The 13,449-nt window shown below is 43.5% G+C and overlaps 1 protein-coding gene across 5 annotated transcripts in view; it reads right to left on the bottom strand.

Annotated features, from left to right (window-relative positions):
- Positions 1 to 670: 670 nt before the first annotated feature.
- The window catches only part of CUNH20orf194 (chromosome unknown C20orf194 homolog), a 70,218-nt gene continuing 57,439 nt past the window's right edge, over positions 671 to 13,449 (bottom strand). The window contains exons 30-38 of one of the 5 annotated variants that reach the window (XR_003537608.1): positions 9,367 to 9,502; positions 8,928 to 9,014; positions 7,378 to 7,484; positions 6,599 to 6,673; positions 6,250 to 6,452; positions 4,616 to 4,681; positions 4,191 to 4,284; positions 986 to 2,775; positions 671 to 910 (exon numbers count right to left, since the gene is read on the bottom strand). Coding sequence is in view for 1 of the 5 variants with exons in the window: in XM_027705587.1 (XP_027561388.1) it covers positions 2,663 to 2,775; positions 4,191 to 4,284; positions 4,616 to 4,681; positions 6,250 to 6,452; positions 6,599 to 6,673; positions 7,378 to 7,484; positions 8,928 to 9,014; positions 9,367 to 9,502 (881 nt within the window). In the remaining 4 variants the exon portion in view is untranslated. Of the gene's footprint in view, positions 2,776 to 4,190; positions 4,285 to 4,615; positions 4,682 to 6,249; positions 6,453 to 6,598; positions 6,674 to 7,377; positions 7,485 to 8,927; positions 9,015 to 9,366; positions 9,503 to 13,449 lie in introns of all 5 variants that reach the window. The other 4 variants (XR_003537609.1, XR_003537610.1, XR_003537611.1 and 1 more) reach the window with 4 other exon arrangements.

Below are 13,449 nucleotides of genomic sequence, written 5' to 3'. Positions count from 1 at the left end.
GGAACATCCCAACAGCTGTAGGTTTAGGGATTCCAAGTTTTTGAATCGTTCCCCCATTTCTCGCTTTGGGAACATCCTGACAGCTGTGGGACTGGGGACTCTGCTGAGTAAGTGTTCCCCCATTTCTCACTCTGGGAACACCCCACAGCTCTGGGATTAGGGACTCTTCTGAGTTTTTCCCACTGTTCCCCCATTTCTCGTTTTGGGAACAAACTAAAAGCTGTGGGACTGGGGACTCTTCCGAGTTCTTCCCATTGTTCCCCTATTTCCCGATTTGGGAACACCCTGACAGCTGTGGGATTGGGGACTCTTCTGAGTTTTTCCCACTCTTCCCCCATTTCTCGTTTTGGGAACAATCTAAAAGCTCTGGGACTGGGGACTCTTCTGAGTTTTTCCCACTGTTCCCCCATTTCTCACTTTGGGAACATCCTGACAGCTGTAGATGTAGGGTTTCTAAGTTTTTGAATCATTTCCCCATTTCTTGCTTTGGGAACATCCTACCAGCTGTGGGACTGGGGACTCTTCCATGTTTTTCCCAGTGTTCCCTCATTTCTTGCTTTGGGAACATCCCCACAGCTGCAGATTTAGGGATTCCAAGTTTTTGAATTGTTCCCCCATTTCTCGCTTTGGGAACAACCTAAAAGCTGTGGGATTAGGGATTCTTCTGAGTAACTGTTCCCCCATTTCTCGCTTCGGGAACACCCTGACAGCTGTGGGATTAGGAATTCTGAGGTTTTAAAATGTTCCCCCATCTCTTGCTTTGGGAACAACTCCACGGCTGTGGGATTAGTTATTCTTCTAAATTTTTTAGTTATTCCCCCATTTCTCACCCTGACAGCTGTGGGACTGGGGACTCTTCAGAGTCCTTCCCATTGTTCCCCCATTTCTCGCTTTGGGAACACCCCGACAGCTGCAGGTTTAGGGACTCTTCTATAGAAATGTTTCAACTGTTCCCCAATCTCTTGCTTTGGGAAAACCCTGACACCTGTGGGATTAGGAATTCTGAGTTTTCAAATGTTCCCCCATTTCTTGCTTTGGGAACACCCTGACAGCTGTGGGATTGGGGACTCTCCTGTGTCTTCCCACTGTTCCCCCATTTCTTGCTTTGGGAACAACCTAAAAGCTGTGGGATCAGGGACTCTTCTGCATTTATCCCAGTGTTCCCCCATTTCTCGTTTTGGGAACATTCCAACAGCTGTGGGATTGGGGACTCTTCAGAGTTCTTCCCATTGTTCCCCCATTTCTCGCTTTGGGAACATCCCACAGCTGTAGGACTAGGAGACCCTTTCAAGGAAGCGTTTCCCAATTTCCCACTTTGGGAACACCCTGACAGCTGTGGGATTGGGGACTCTTCTGTCTTTTTCCCACTGTTCCCCCATTTCTCGCTTTGGGAACATCCTCACAGCTGCAGATTTAGGGATTCCAAGTTTCTGAATCGCTCCCCCATTTCTTGCTTTGGGAACACCCCACAGCTGTGGGATTGGGAATTCTGAGATTTTAAAATGTTCCCCCATTTCTCGCTTTGGGAACACCCTAAAACCTGCAGGATTAGGGACTTTTTCAAGTAACTGTTCCCCCATTTCTCGCTTTGGGAACACCCTGACACCTGCAGGATTAGGGATTCTAAATTTTTGAATCATTCCCCATTTTCTTGCTTTGGGAACGCCCTGACAGCTGTAGGTTTAGGAATTCTGAGTTTTTTAAATGTTCCCCCATTTCTGGCTTTGGGAACACCCCAACAGCAGTGGGATTGGGGGCTCTTCAGAGTTCTTCCCATTGTTCCCCAATTTCTCGCTTTGGGAACACTCCACAGCAGTGGGATTAGTTATCCTTCTAAATTCTTTAATTATTCCCCCATTTTTCACTTTGGGAACACTCTGACAGCTGTGGGATTAGGGTCTCTTTTGAGTAACTGTTCCCCCTTTTCTCGCTTTGGGAATATCCTGGCAGCTGCAGATTTACAGATCCTAAGTTTTTGAATCGTTCCCCCATTTCTCGTTTTGGGAACAACCTAAAAGCTGTGGGATTGGGGACTTTTCAGAGTTCCTCCCAGTGTTCCCCCATTTCTCGCTTTGGGAACATCCCAACAGCTGTAGGTTTAGGGATTCCAAGTTTTTGAATTGTTCCCCCATTTCTCGCTTTGGGAACACCCCACAGCTGTGGGATTGGGGACTTTTCTGAGTAAGTGTTCCCCCATTTCTCGCTTTGGGAACACCCCCAATCCCACATCCTGACATCCAGCACTGCTCATTGATGCTCCTGTGCCACAAATTCCAAGGGACACCCAGAGCAGTTTGATTCTCTGCACAAAGCCCAATTCCACGATTACATTCCCAACTAAAGGAAATAAATAAAGTTTTGCTTCTTTTCTTCTTCTTCTTTTTCTTCTTCTTCTTCTTGTTCTTCTTTTGAACAAGTCCCCACAACCCCCCCTAGAGATTCCAGGTGATGCTTTGGACAGTCTGGAATTAAGCTGAAGTGGAAGCAAACCTGACAGGACACACAGCTAAAGCAGATCCCGTGTTAAACGCCAACCTTACAGGAATGATCTCTTAGTTTGGAAAGGAGTGCTGAACAAACAGACAATTCCCTCAAATTCTAGTGACCCAGCAAGGACAAAGAGCATTTTGGGTGGTTTGGAAACCCCCAGGACCCACGTGCTTTATGTCTTCTGCTCAAAGAGGTCGTGGTACTCCTGCTCCTCCAGCTCCCTGTTGTACTTCTCGATCTCCCTGTTGGCCTCTTCCAGGTAATCGTTCATGAATTGGTCCATTACTTGGGAAAAATTAAGGAAAAACATCGGTGCAAACGGCATTTAGGAAAAAACATCCAGGTTTGAAGGATGTGGCAGGTCAGGGATGCTCAGGGAAAGCAGGAATTCAATATATGACCTCCTGGAGTCGTGCAGTCAGAGCTGAGTACAACTACTGTGGGACCAGGGAAAAAAAAGGGCAGCACAAGGGATACCTCCCAGGTAGGAGGAAGGATATAAGAACTACAGCAGGATTAGATGGGATATTGGGAAGGAATTCCAGGTTGGGAGGGTGGGGAGGCCCTGGCACAGGGTGCCCAGAGAAGCTGTGCCTGCCCCTGGATCCCTGGAAGTGTCCAATGCCAGGTTGGAGCAACCTGGGCTAGTGGGAGGTGTCCCTGCCCATGGCAGGGGGTGGAACTGGATGGTCCATAAAGTCCCTTCCAACCCAAACCACCCCGTGACTCTGTGAATGTATTTACAGGTATTTTGGTGATGCAGAAGTCCAAAAATTTCTGCCTAAAATTCAAATCCTGCTGAAAGGATTGACCAGGGCCTGGAGCTTTCATTGCCAAACACCAAGGTGGAGGGGGAATAAAGAATCCCAGAATCCCAGAATCCCAGAATGGTTTGGTTTGGAAAAGACCTTAAAGATCATCCACTCCCACTCCCTGCCATGGGCAGGGACACCTTCCACTAGCCCAGGTTGCTCCAAGCCCTGTCCAACCTGGCCTTGGACACTTCCAGGAATAAACATCCCTAACTTTTCCAGAGAATCCTGAAGTCCAAGTCTGCTGTTTTAATTTTTTATGTTGTCCCATAGGACACAGAAAGTAACTGTTTGCTCTTATTCCAAAGCAGCATCATAGAACCCACTTGGATTTTCGTGAAGTTTGTTGAATTATGGCGAAAAGTGGGAATATAAAACCAAATTGGAAATTAGTAATAAAACAAAGACAAAAGCGATGAGAAGTGATGAAAATGAGACAATCACAGAATCATTAAGGTTGGAAAAGCCCTCTAAGATCAAGTCCAACCATCAACCCAGCACTGCCAAGGCCACCACTGACCCATGTCCCCATGTGGAGAACAAGAACAGGAATGCACTGGAACACTGGCAAGAAATGCCAGAGTAATAACATTAAAGACAAAAATATGATTGTTTTCAGTGGAGTGTGTGCACACATAAAATTCCATTCTTTTGAAAGCTTTATCAATCATGCCCAGGCACTCAGGGATATTACAGCCCAATTTGGGTTGAAAAATATTCCTTTGACAGGCCGTGGCCCATAAATTATTCCCTGAGTGAGCTCATGGAGCAGTTTTGGGATTGTTTCGTTGGTTCTATTCTGCTTCTTAGATCTTATCTCTGAAAAATTCAACCCTGAGCTTTAAGTGGCAAGGAACTGGCTCTTTACCACCGTTTTTGAAAGGATACAGGGATGATAATCCATTTTGTCACCAAAGAAATTCACAAATTGAGTCCCGTTGTAAAAATAACCAGCTGGGAGAGGATCCAAGTGACGTTTCACCTGCATGAGGGGATAAATACCACAAGTGAAACATTTCAAACTGGGAATTGTGCAAACACAGGCCTTAAAAACTTAAAGATCAGGTAAAAGAAAAATGGAAGCACCGCTACAGATGGCCAAGATTTTACAGCTCCTCCTGCTTTCCAGAGGAACTGGAAGCCCTAAGATTTATATCTCCAATCCAGTTGTGTTCCAAGGATCTCCAAAGACAGTAAGTGCTGCAATAATTCAGTGCTCAGCACACTTGTTGTGGCAGGTGCTCTGTCATCCAGATGGATATTTAAGGAAATCAGCCAAAAAAAAGGGCACATAAGGAATTGCTTCTACTCACGTGAATGTTCTTTATTTCCTGAAGGGTCAACATTCCTCTGGTTTTCAGGGCTTTCCTCTGAGGTTTCTGTAGGAAGAATTAGACAGTTGCACAATTACTGAGTGACATTGTGATAGCACAGTTTAGTTAGTTTTAAAATAAAAAAAATCCACAAAAAAACCACCCCCAAAACCAACCCAAAATAGATTAAACATTAATTTCTAAAATTATATTGAGGTGCTCACAACTATGTTGTGAAAGCAAAAGTAAAAATTCACTGATTTTACATAAAGCACTTAGAAAAGAAAAATTCTGCATGTATTTTAAACAATGTAATTTAAATGCAGCTTTAGTGTAAGAAATGAAGAGAGCTGGCACAGGGACAGAAAAACAATTTCATTTTGAGCCTGAGAAGTTCTACAATTCCTTTCTTTCATGCAACCAAGTGGTAACTCTCAGAACTACCCAAAACCCTAAATTAGCCAGGACTGGGGAGATTGCAAAGACTATTTATTGTCTTGAACTGCTCAAAGAGGAAACACTTCACACTTGAGATAAGCATTTAAGTCCCAAGTTTTCCTAAAGTTAAAAGTGTTAAAGTTAAGAGTGGGAGAGCAATTCTTTCCATGGGTTCCCCCTATGAGACAGCCAGAGTATGAGACAACCCCAAAAAATCCATGACTTCCCTGAAGGGGCAAAACCTGCCAGAACTGAGGTGAGAACCTAAGGATCCTTAAAAACTGCTCCAACAGTTTGCAGGAAACATTTTCCCTTCCTATATAAATTTTTAGAAATAATACTGTCATAGTTTGAGACTGAGATTACGCAAATCCTAAAACAAATCCTAAGACAAAAAGAAGTAATTATGAGTATTTTAAATTAATAAATGTTCCAACATTTGCACTGGCACAGGTTGCCCAGAGAAGCTGTGGCTGTCTCATCCCTGGAAGTGTCCAAGGCCAGGTTGGACGGGGGGCTTGGAGCAACCTGGGCTAGTGGAAGGTGTGGGGTTGGAATGAGATGGTCTTTAAAGTTCCTTCCAACCCAACCATTCTGTAATTCTGTGAATTTAAGATTCTATCAATCACCGTGTGCAAACTGTGCCTTCTGGGCTCCTTCCAAGGTGCACATTCCCTGTTCCCTCCCCCAGCTCCTGCTGCAGAGCCACAGCAGCCGTGCAGAATTCCAGGGAGCCTTCCAGAGCTGCACATTTGACTAATTGAGGGTGACAAAGTGAGCAGAACCCTCCATTCCCGTGGATTCCTTCCAAGGAGGTTTAATTTAGCGAATCAAAACAAATGTTGGGCTCTGCAGCGTTCAGGTACTTGAAGGAGATTTATTTCACCCCACACTCGAGCTCTTGGCAATCACAGCTCAGCTACATCATCCTGTGTTTATCCTGGCCATAATCCATATTGCTCCAGCATTCAGGAGCACATCAATCCATGAATGAGCTGCAGCAAGTCCCTAAAACAATACAGCAATTACAGAAACTGGTAGTCCCCCTTTGTGAAATACATTTGCACCCTAGAAAGGCAACGCCTTGGTAGAATTAAAAAGAGATTAAAAATACAAATGTTTCGTGGAGACACTCGGATTTCTTTCGTTGTGAAGAAACACCAAACACTGAAGCAAAAGGAAACCTGCCCACAAACCTGTTTTGCAGTTTCTCTGAGCCAGTCTTTGATATCCTCTTCCTTCAGGGAGCAGCCAATGAACACAAGGAAGTATTCCTGTTGACTGCTGCAGTCTCTGGGATCATTTCTGGAGTCAGGAGGAGTTGGCCCCTCCTGGACGGGCACCAGGCTCAGGGAATTCGAGGAGGTGTTGTGACAGACCTCAATCACTTTATCAGAGTCTGACAAGGAGAAGGCAGAAGGAAGAAATGCCCTGGTAATTGCTGATCTCATTTAACATCAACAGTCACAATACAGCACAGAAATAAGTTCTTAAATGCATATAGTGAGATCCCAAAAGAACCCTTCAGTAGTGATTTGCTCTTACCTGAAAACTTCACTTTGCCCATGATGTGATAAATGTTCCCAGAAAAAGGGCTTGGCTTGAGCAATGACTTAATGGCTGTTTGAAACAGAAGAAAAATACATTATATCACTTATTTTTCCTTCTCTGAGCTTCTGCTCAGACCTCAGCTACTGATCCCTAACCCAGACCCCAGTGCTTCCAAGGAAAAAGCTGCTGTGTCCCTTGACTTCCACCCTATAACATTTCTCTGTGTTCTCATTTCTTTGCTCTGGGGTTTGGGAAATATCATGTATTTGGCACAAGGAAGTGCTTCCAGTGTGTGTGGGAAATAAAATGGTCCTCCTTAAATTGCTTGGCCAAGGAAAGGCATGATTATATATCCACCCTATTTGCCTAAAACAGAGTTCAGCCTAATTTCTAGTAGCTACAAAGAATTATCTGGCATAAAAAGCAGAAGCTGATGGTCACTTATAAACTGTATTTCAACACCACCAAATAAAATTAAACATAAAAAATAAATGGCAAATAAAAAAAAATTTAAAAAAAGCACAACTGTCTCAGTCCTAAAAACCAAAAACTAAATTAGATTTTTATCTGAACGAAATCATGTGTCAGTTTTCCCGAGCAGACACCGAGGAACAGAATTTACTGCACTTTTAGGAAGGAAAGCTGAATTCTCAATTAAAGGTTGACTTGGGCAGTAAGTAAATAACTGTGTTAACGTCAGTGCCTTCCTTCCCCTCTGCTCCTCAGGATTTCAAGGCTGGATTTCAGTCAAGTGGGGCAAAGTTCAGCTGTACCTTTGCATTTGGTCACGAATCGTGTCTTCTCCAGGGGGCGGCTGAACCACACACAGATCTGCACCATGGGGGGGAACACGGGCCCGGCCCCGTATTTGCCTTCGTACCTGGGGCAGAAACAAACCCAGAAACAAAGAAAACACCTGAGCTTGGGCCTTTCACCCACCAAACTGCTCCAAAGGAACATCTGTTCCCTCCCCCCAGGGAGAAAAACACTGAGCTTTCTTCTCTGAGACGTCCGTGAAAACGTGGCCTCAACAGTATCAGGGTGTTCAAAGTGCTCAGGGCTCCTTTTCATGGAAGAGCCAAGGAATGGTTTGGGTTGGAAGGGACCATAAAGATCATTTCCAAGCCAGTGCTGTGGGCAGGGACACCTTCCACTAGCCCAGGTTGCTCCAACCTGGCCTTGGACACTTCCAGGGATCCAGGGGTAGCCACAGCTTCTCTGCCCAACCTGGGCCAGGGCCCCACCACCCTCCCAGCCAACAATTCCTTCCCAATATCCCATCTAAACCTCCTCTTTTACTTTAAAACCCTTCCCCCTTGCCCTACCACCATCTACCCATGTAAAAAGTCACTCTTGCTCTTCTTCATGAGCCCTGTTGAAGTACTGGAAGGCTGCAGAAAGATCTCCCTGGATATTTTGATGCTCTTCCTGCTGCCTTTTCCTAACACACTACCCACATACAATTCTTTCACACTGTCATCAAACAGATCAACAGCTGCCCAAAAGTTTTAAACAGAATCAGATTCCATGATTCTATGAAATACTTTCTTTGCCTGCTTTCTCTCCCTTTGGCTCTACACAATCCACAAGCAGCTCCAACATCTCCCCAGCTTCGTGCCAGTTTTCTCCAGGAGCCTCCAATTTACAACCAGATTTATGAATCAAAAGACACACACAAATCCAGGCCTGGCAAGGTATGAGCAATAAATCATGTTTCCACCACTGGAGCCAGGAGTTATGAGGGCTGACAGGTTTCTATTCCTGCCAAAAAAGGTGCAGCACAGATAACTGCAACAAGATGTGTAAAGAGCCCTGATCCATGAAAAATCTCCTTGGAGTTCAATGGCAATCCTGGTGCCACGTGGTTCTGTGCCCTCAGCCTGTGCCAAGGCTGTCACTGAGGTCCTGGCTTTTATGACTAATTGTTCTGTTAATGGCTCCACTGACAGAGCGGGTTCATTCCAGAAAGGCTGAAGAGCTGTCAGGGTGAAATTACTCCAGTCATTATTGACCTCACCCATCCCAAGCCTTCCCAGCTTATTCCCAGAGGGTTCTTTCCCATTCTTCTGGAAAAGCAACAGTAATCTTGTCCTTGATTTAAATGGTGTCCAGAAAGGAGCCTTTTCCCCCATAAAAGGGTGGCAATCGTGTACCCGCTAAGAAAACTCGTCAGCTCCCTTAAAAATGATTTACAAAGCTGCTGCCTCTTCCAAGTGAGTAGTCTTGGGGGAAAAAAAATAAGTATAAATGAAGCCAGTGAAACATTTGAATCTTCAAGTTAATTAGAAAAATAGTTTTAATGCTTCTCAGTCTAGATACTTGCCAGCCAGGGTACATTAAATATCGAGCTCTCATCATCTGAGGACTTGAAAAACTGCTTTCTGAGAGAATTAATTCAATATCCTCGTTCCTGTAAGGAGATAAAAATGAAGATTTTTAATTTTATAAGTTCAATAAAATAGCCACTACCTACTTACATAAAACATAATGTGTTAGTGACAGTAAAATTAAGAGTATTTTTCCTCTAGTGTAGCAGTTGCAGTAACATAAATCACACTCTGCAAACAAACCCCACTTCCTAATCCCTGTATTTATATGGCCATAAATGTAAAGGGAAAACCCCTTTTGGATGAGAAGCAATTAAGAAAAATCTGCATTTCCTTCCTATAAATCACCAGAATAAAAGAGGAGAACACAAGTTTTTTAAGTGCTCGTGTCCCACCTGCCAAAAGTGATAAATTTTGGACAGGGATCATTGGTACCTTGTTACAATTCCATTCTCTGCCAGGATGAAGGAAACAGCAGGATTTGCTGCTCGGATCAGGCTCTGCAGCTGCACAAGGAGGGGATGTCTCTGCTCTGTAGCATGACTTGTGAAAACCACATTACTCACTAGTCCTGGGGAAGGAAATCAGAGCATAATTTACATGTAAGCAGCGATAAAGAAATGATTCAGTGACACATCAGCCATTCTTCTCTTATTTCCCTTCCCTCTCGCTGCCTCCAGTTATTAAAAAGCAAAAAAAAGAGCAACAGCAACAAAAAACCAAGCAAAGTACCTTTCATCTAACAGAGGCAATTCAGACTCAATCAAAAGACTCAATTAATTAAAATAATAAATTCATACAAGAATCAATTTGAGCAGGACTAGGTTAATAAAAACCATGAACATGTAAAGCCTCTTGGTGAATTCAATATGCAATAAAGAGGCTAAACAGCTAAAAAGCAGTATTTTGGACTCTGACAGTTGCTACTTTTAAAAACAAGGGTTTGGGGTTATTTCTTGTCTTTCAAGAAAGACCCCAAAATGGTGTTCAGACAACAAGTGTGAACCCATGAGGCATCAAAAAGACAACAGAGAAAAAAATCCAATTAATTTCAGTGTTACAGAATCCCTGCTTCCCAATTATACATGATTTGAGCTTCAGCCCAGCTCCCTCACAGACACTGCAGTGCCAACACTTTGGGACTCTCTGGGATGTCAGGATGGTCCAGAACATGTAAGGAATGGAGAGAAAAAGTAAAGGAAACAGCCTCAAGTTGTGCCAAGGGAGGTTTAGATTAGATATTAGGAAACATTTCTTCATGGAAAGGGTTGTCAAGCACTGGAATTGGCTGCTGAGGGCAGCAGTGGAATCACCATCCCTAGAAGTGTTAAAAAAACTGTGTGGATGTGGCACTGAAGGACATGGGTTAGTGGTGACCATGGGGGTGGTGCCTGATGGTTGGACTTGATGATCTCAGAGGGCTTTTCCAACCTAAATGATTCCCTAATTTTAGGATGACTGTTATTTCTTTGCTCAAGGTGTGCAGCTCAGTTCAGACACTTTGCTGTTAAGGCAGAACAGAAACTCTCCAGCATCCAGGAACAACTGAAGCAGGATTTAATAACCTTGCCCCCAGCTCATCACCATTTAAAGAAGATGTAATGAAGTTCACCCCCCATCATCTGCTGCCTGCAGCTATTCCTGGCCTTCACACAAGTCCTGCAGAGGCTTCTTCACACAGAAATTCCTACACCAAGTATTTCTGGGGCACTTATATTGCACCATATGCTCCCCATCGCTGCTCCTTCCATCACTGACCCTTTCAAACTCAAATTTTCGTAATGCCCCAAACAAATCTCCATCATTGTTATTTCTCCTTTTTTTTAAACTCCCACAGAAGTCTCCACTCCAATTTCAGGAACATCCATGTCCTCTCCAATATCCACTTGCTTTTGAAGAGGGAGAACAGCAAGCATGATTCAAAATTTAAGTCATGTGCAGGCTTGAAATGATATCAAGTTCAGGGATATTAATCATGCAATTAAGATGAAAAGTATGAATAAGCTGAAGTATGAATAAGATAAAGTATGAATCAGCTCATAATCCCATCCTGGAAGCATCCAAGAACAGTTGGACAGGGCTTGGAGCAACCTGGGCTAGTGGAAGGTGTCCCTGCCCATGGCAGGGGGTGGAATGGGATGGTCTTTGAGGTCTCTTCCAACCCAAACCATTCCTATTAAAACTGTCACTGCCATCCCTGTTTCTAAGAGATGTGTTTTGGAGACCACCCAGTTTTGTTTGATTCTTTATACGCTGATCTAAAGAAAAAAATTCCTTGCAGCCTGGGGAATAGCATGTTCAATAGGAGCAGGAAAGAAACAGGAGGGATGGATTAAAAATACATATGCTTTAGGAAAATAATGGAGCCTCTTTGCTCCCAAATGTACAATGGGCATATTTAACAATGGTGATGTCTTAATTTGAGTTGTATATGAAATTGTTTTACAAGAGATGCCAAAGTGCCCTGGGATTGGGAAGGTGTCATGTTACAGCTTCCGTGCAGGAAAGGAAAGAATTAAAAAAGGGAAGAAAGGAGAGATAAAAGGGAATTACAGCACAGAGATGATGGCAGGATTTTTTTGGAAAAGGTTGAAGCAAATGTGCACAGCAAAACTGCTCCTGTTGGTCACTGCTGGAGGCTTTGCCAGCCCGCCCCCATCCTCATCTGTCTCTGTTGCTCTTGGGCCTTTCCAAACAGGAATGTAACTCATGGAAAATGCTGTCACATCAATAATGTGCTCAGGGACCCCTTTCTTATAGAGAAAGGTGACAGCAGAAGAGACCTGGAAAGCAGCAGCACAAGGGAAACCCTACTCAGCCCCAAATTTTCCGAGATACTTATGTGGACAAGGCAGGTATCCAAAGGTCTGACTCATTCCTACTTGCCTGTGCCCACACTTGGTTTTCCTTACACCTACAAGTTTCTGTTTTCAGATTTGTTCAATGCCCAACACTGCCTTGGCCCACTGGTGACACAGGAACACAGACAACAACATTGGGGTGCACAACACTCCAAGAATTCCCCCAGAGGGTGGTTGGGCACTGCCCAGGCTCCCCAGGGCAGTGGGCACAGCCCCAAGGCTGCCAGAGCTCCAGGAGGGTTTGGACAATGCTCTCAGGGACAGGGTGGGATTGTTGGGGTGTCTGTGCAGGGCCAGGAGTTGGACTGGATGGTCCTTGTGGGTCCCTTCCAACTCAGACTCATGGAATATCCTATGGAAAAGTAGGACCAGTATCTCTCGAAGTGAATGTCTCAGGAAATCTCGCTATTGCTGCACCAGAATTCAATTCTCAATTATGTGCAATCACCATGAATTCTCTCTGTTGAGAGATATCTCAGTTCTCCCAGAGAAGCTGTGGCTGCCCCTGGATCCCTGGAAGTGTCCAAGGCCAAGTTGGATGAGGCTTGGAGCAACCTGAGCTAGTGGAAGGTGTCCCTGCCCATGGCAGGGGGTTGGAACTCTATGATCCTTAAGGTTCCTTCCAGCCCAAACCATTCCATGGTTCTATAAATTATACAGAACTAAATTCCCTGCACCACACCTGACACAGTTCTGCATTAACCTGGAAAGCTGGAGTGTCCCCCATCTCATTCCAAGCACACTTCTCCCCCTAAAACTTCCTGCACAAAAATTACCCCTATTTATGTAAAACAATTTCTTCACATGCAGGGGCCCTCTGGGCCCTCCAGTGTCACATTCTGCACCTGAAAACTACAGGACAAAACTTTCCAATGTGCACAAATAATTCCCTGCCAGTAGAAAATTCCTCCAACCTCCAGTATTTGTAATTTTTTTTCCAGCATTTTGATTGTAGGAAAATTAGCTGTGCCTGTCCTGGGCATTTTCCAGTTCCTCCTTCAACAAGGACAAATTGTCCCTCAATTAGGGCTGTACAAATCACTTAAAAAAAAAAAAAGATAGCTTCATTATTTTCATTTATTTTATTATTTTTCTTTTTCTTTTTTATTCTGTCATAATACAAAAAGGCATGCTTGCATTTTTAACTTCTCTGTAGTTACTGATAATTCTTTATATTCTTAATATTCTCCTTCCCTCTGCAAATTCCCCCATGGTTCTAATCAGGACAGTTTTCCCCAATTTGCAGCACCAACATTTTCCTCCAAATAAAAATAAAATAATGATCTATATAACAGCAACTACATACTTTCCAGCTGCAACAGAACAGTGACTTAAAAATACATATATACATATATTTATGTATATATATATACATATATATATTTACACATATATGCACACATACATGTAAATATACATATATATGTATATATACATTTACATATTTATACATATATATATGGACAGCCAAATCTAAACTTAAAAGTAGAGTTTCTTCTTCAGAAAATACAGCAAAATACATAAACCTCTGCATATATTTGAGTTACCCGTGGACTTTTCTTTTTAAATTGCTTTTAATAAATAATGCCATTTTGCTTCTATATTGTTACTGGTTTGATCTCTCTCACCAGTCCAGTAGTGATATTTTCATATTTTT

The sequence above is a fragment of the Neopelma chrysocephalum genome, unplaced genomic scaffold (genome assembly GCF_003984885.1).
Source record: "Neopelma chrysocephalum unplaced genomic scaffold, ASM398488v2 Primary Assembly neopelma1_345, whole genome shotgun sequence".
Lineage (NCBI taxonomy): Eukaryota > Metazoa > Chordata > Aves > Passeriformes > Pipridae > Neopelma > Neopelma chrysocephalum.
This window is presented reverse-complemented; position numbering and strand designations above follow the sequence as displayed.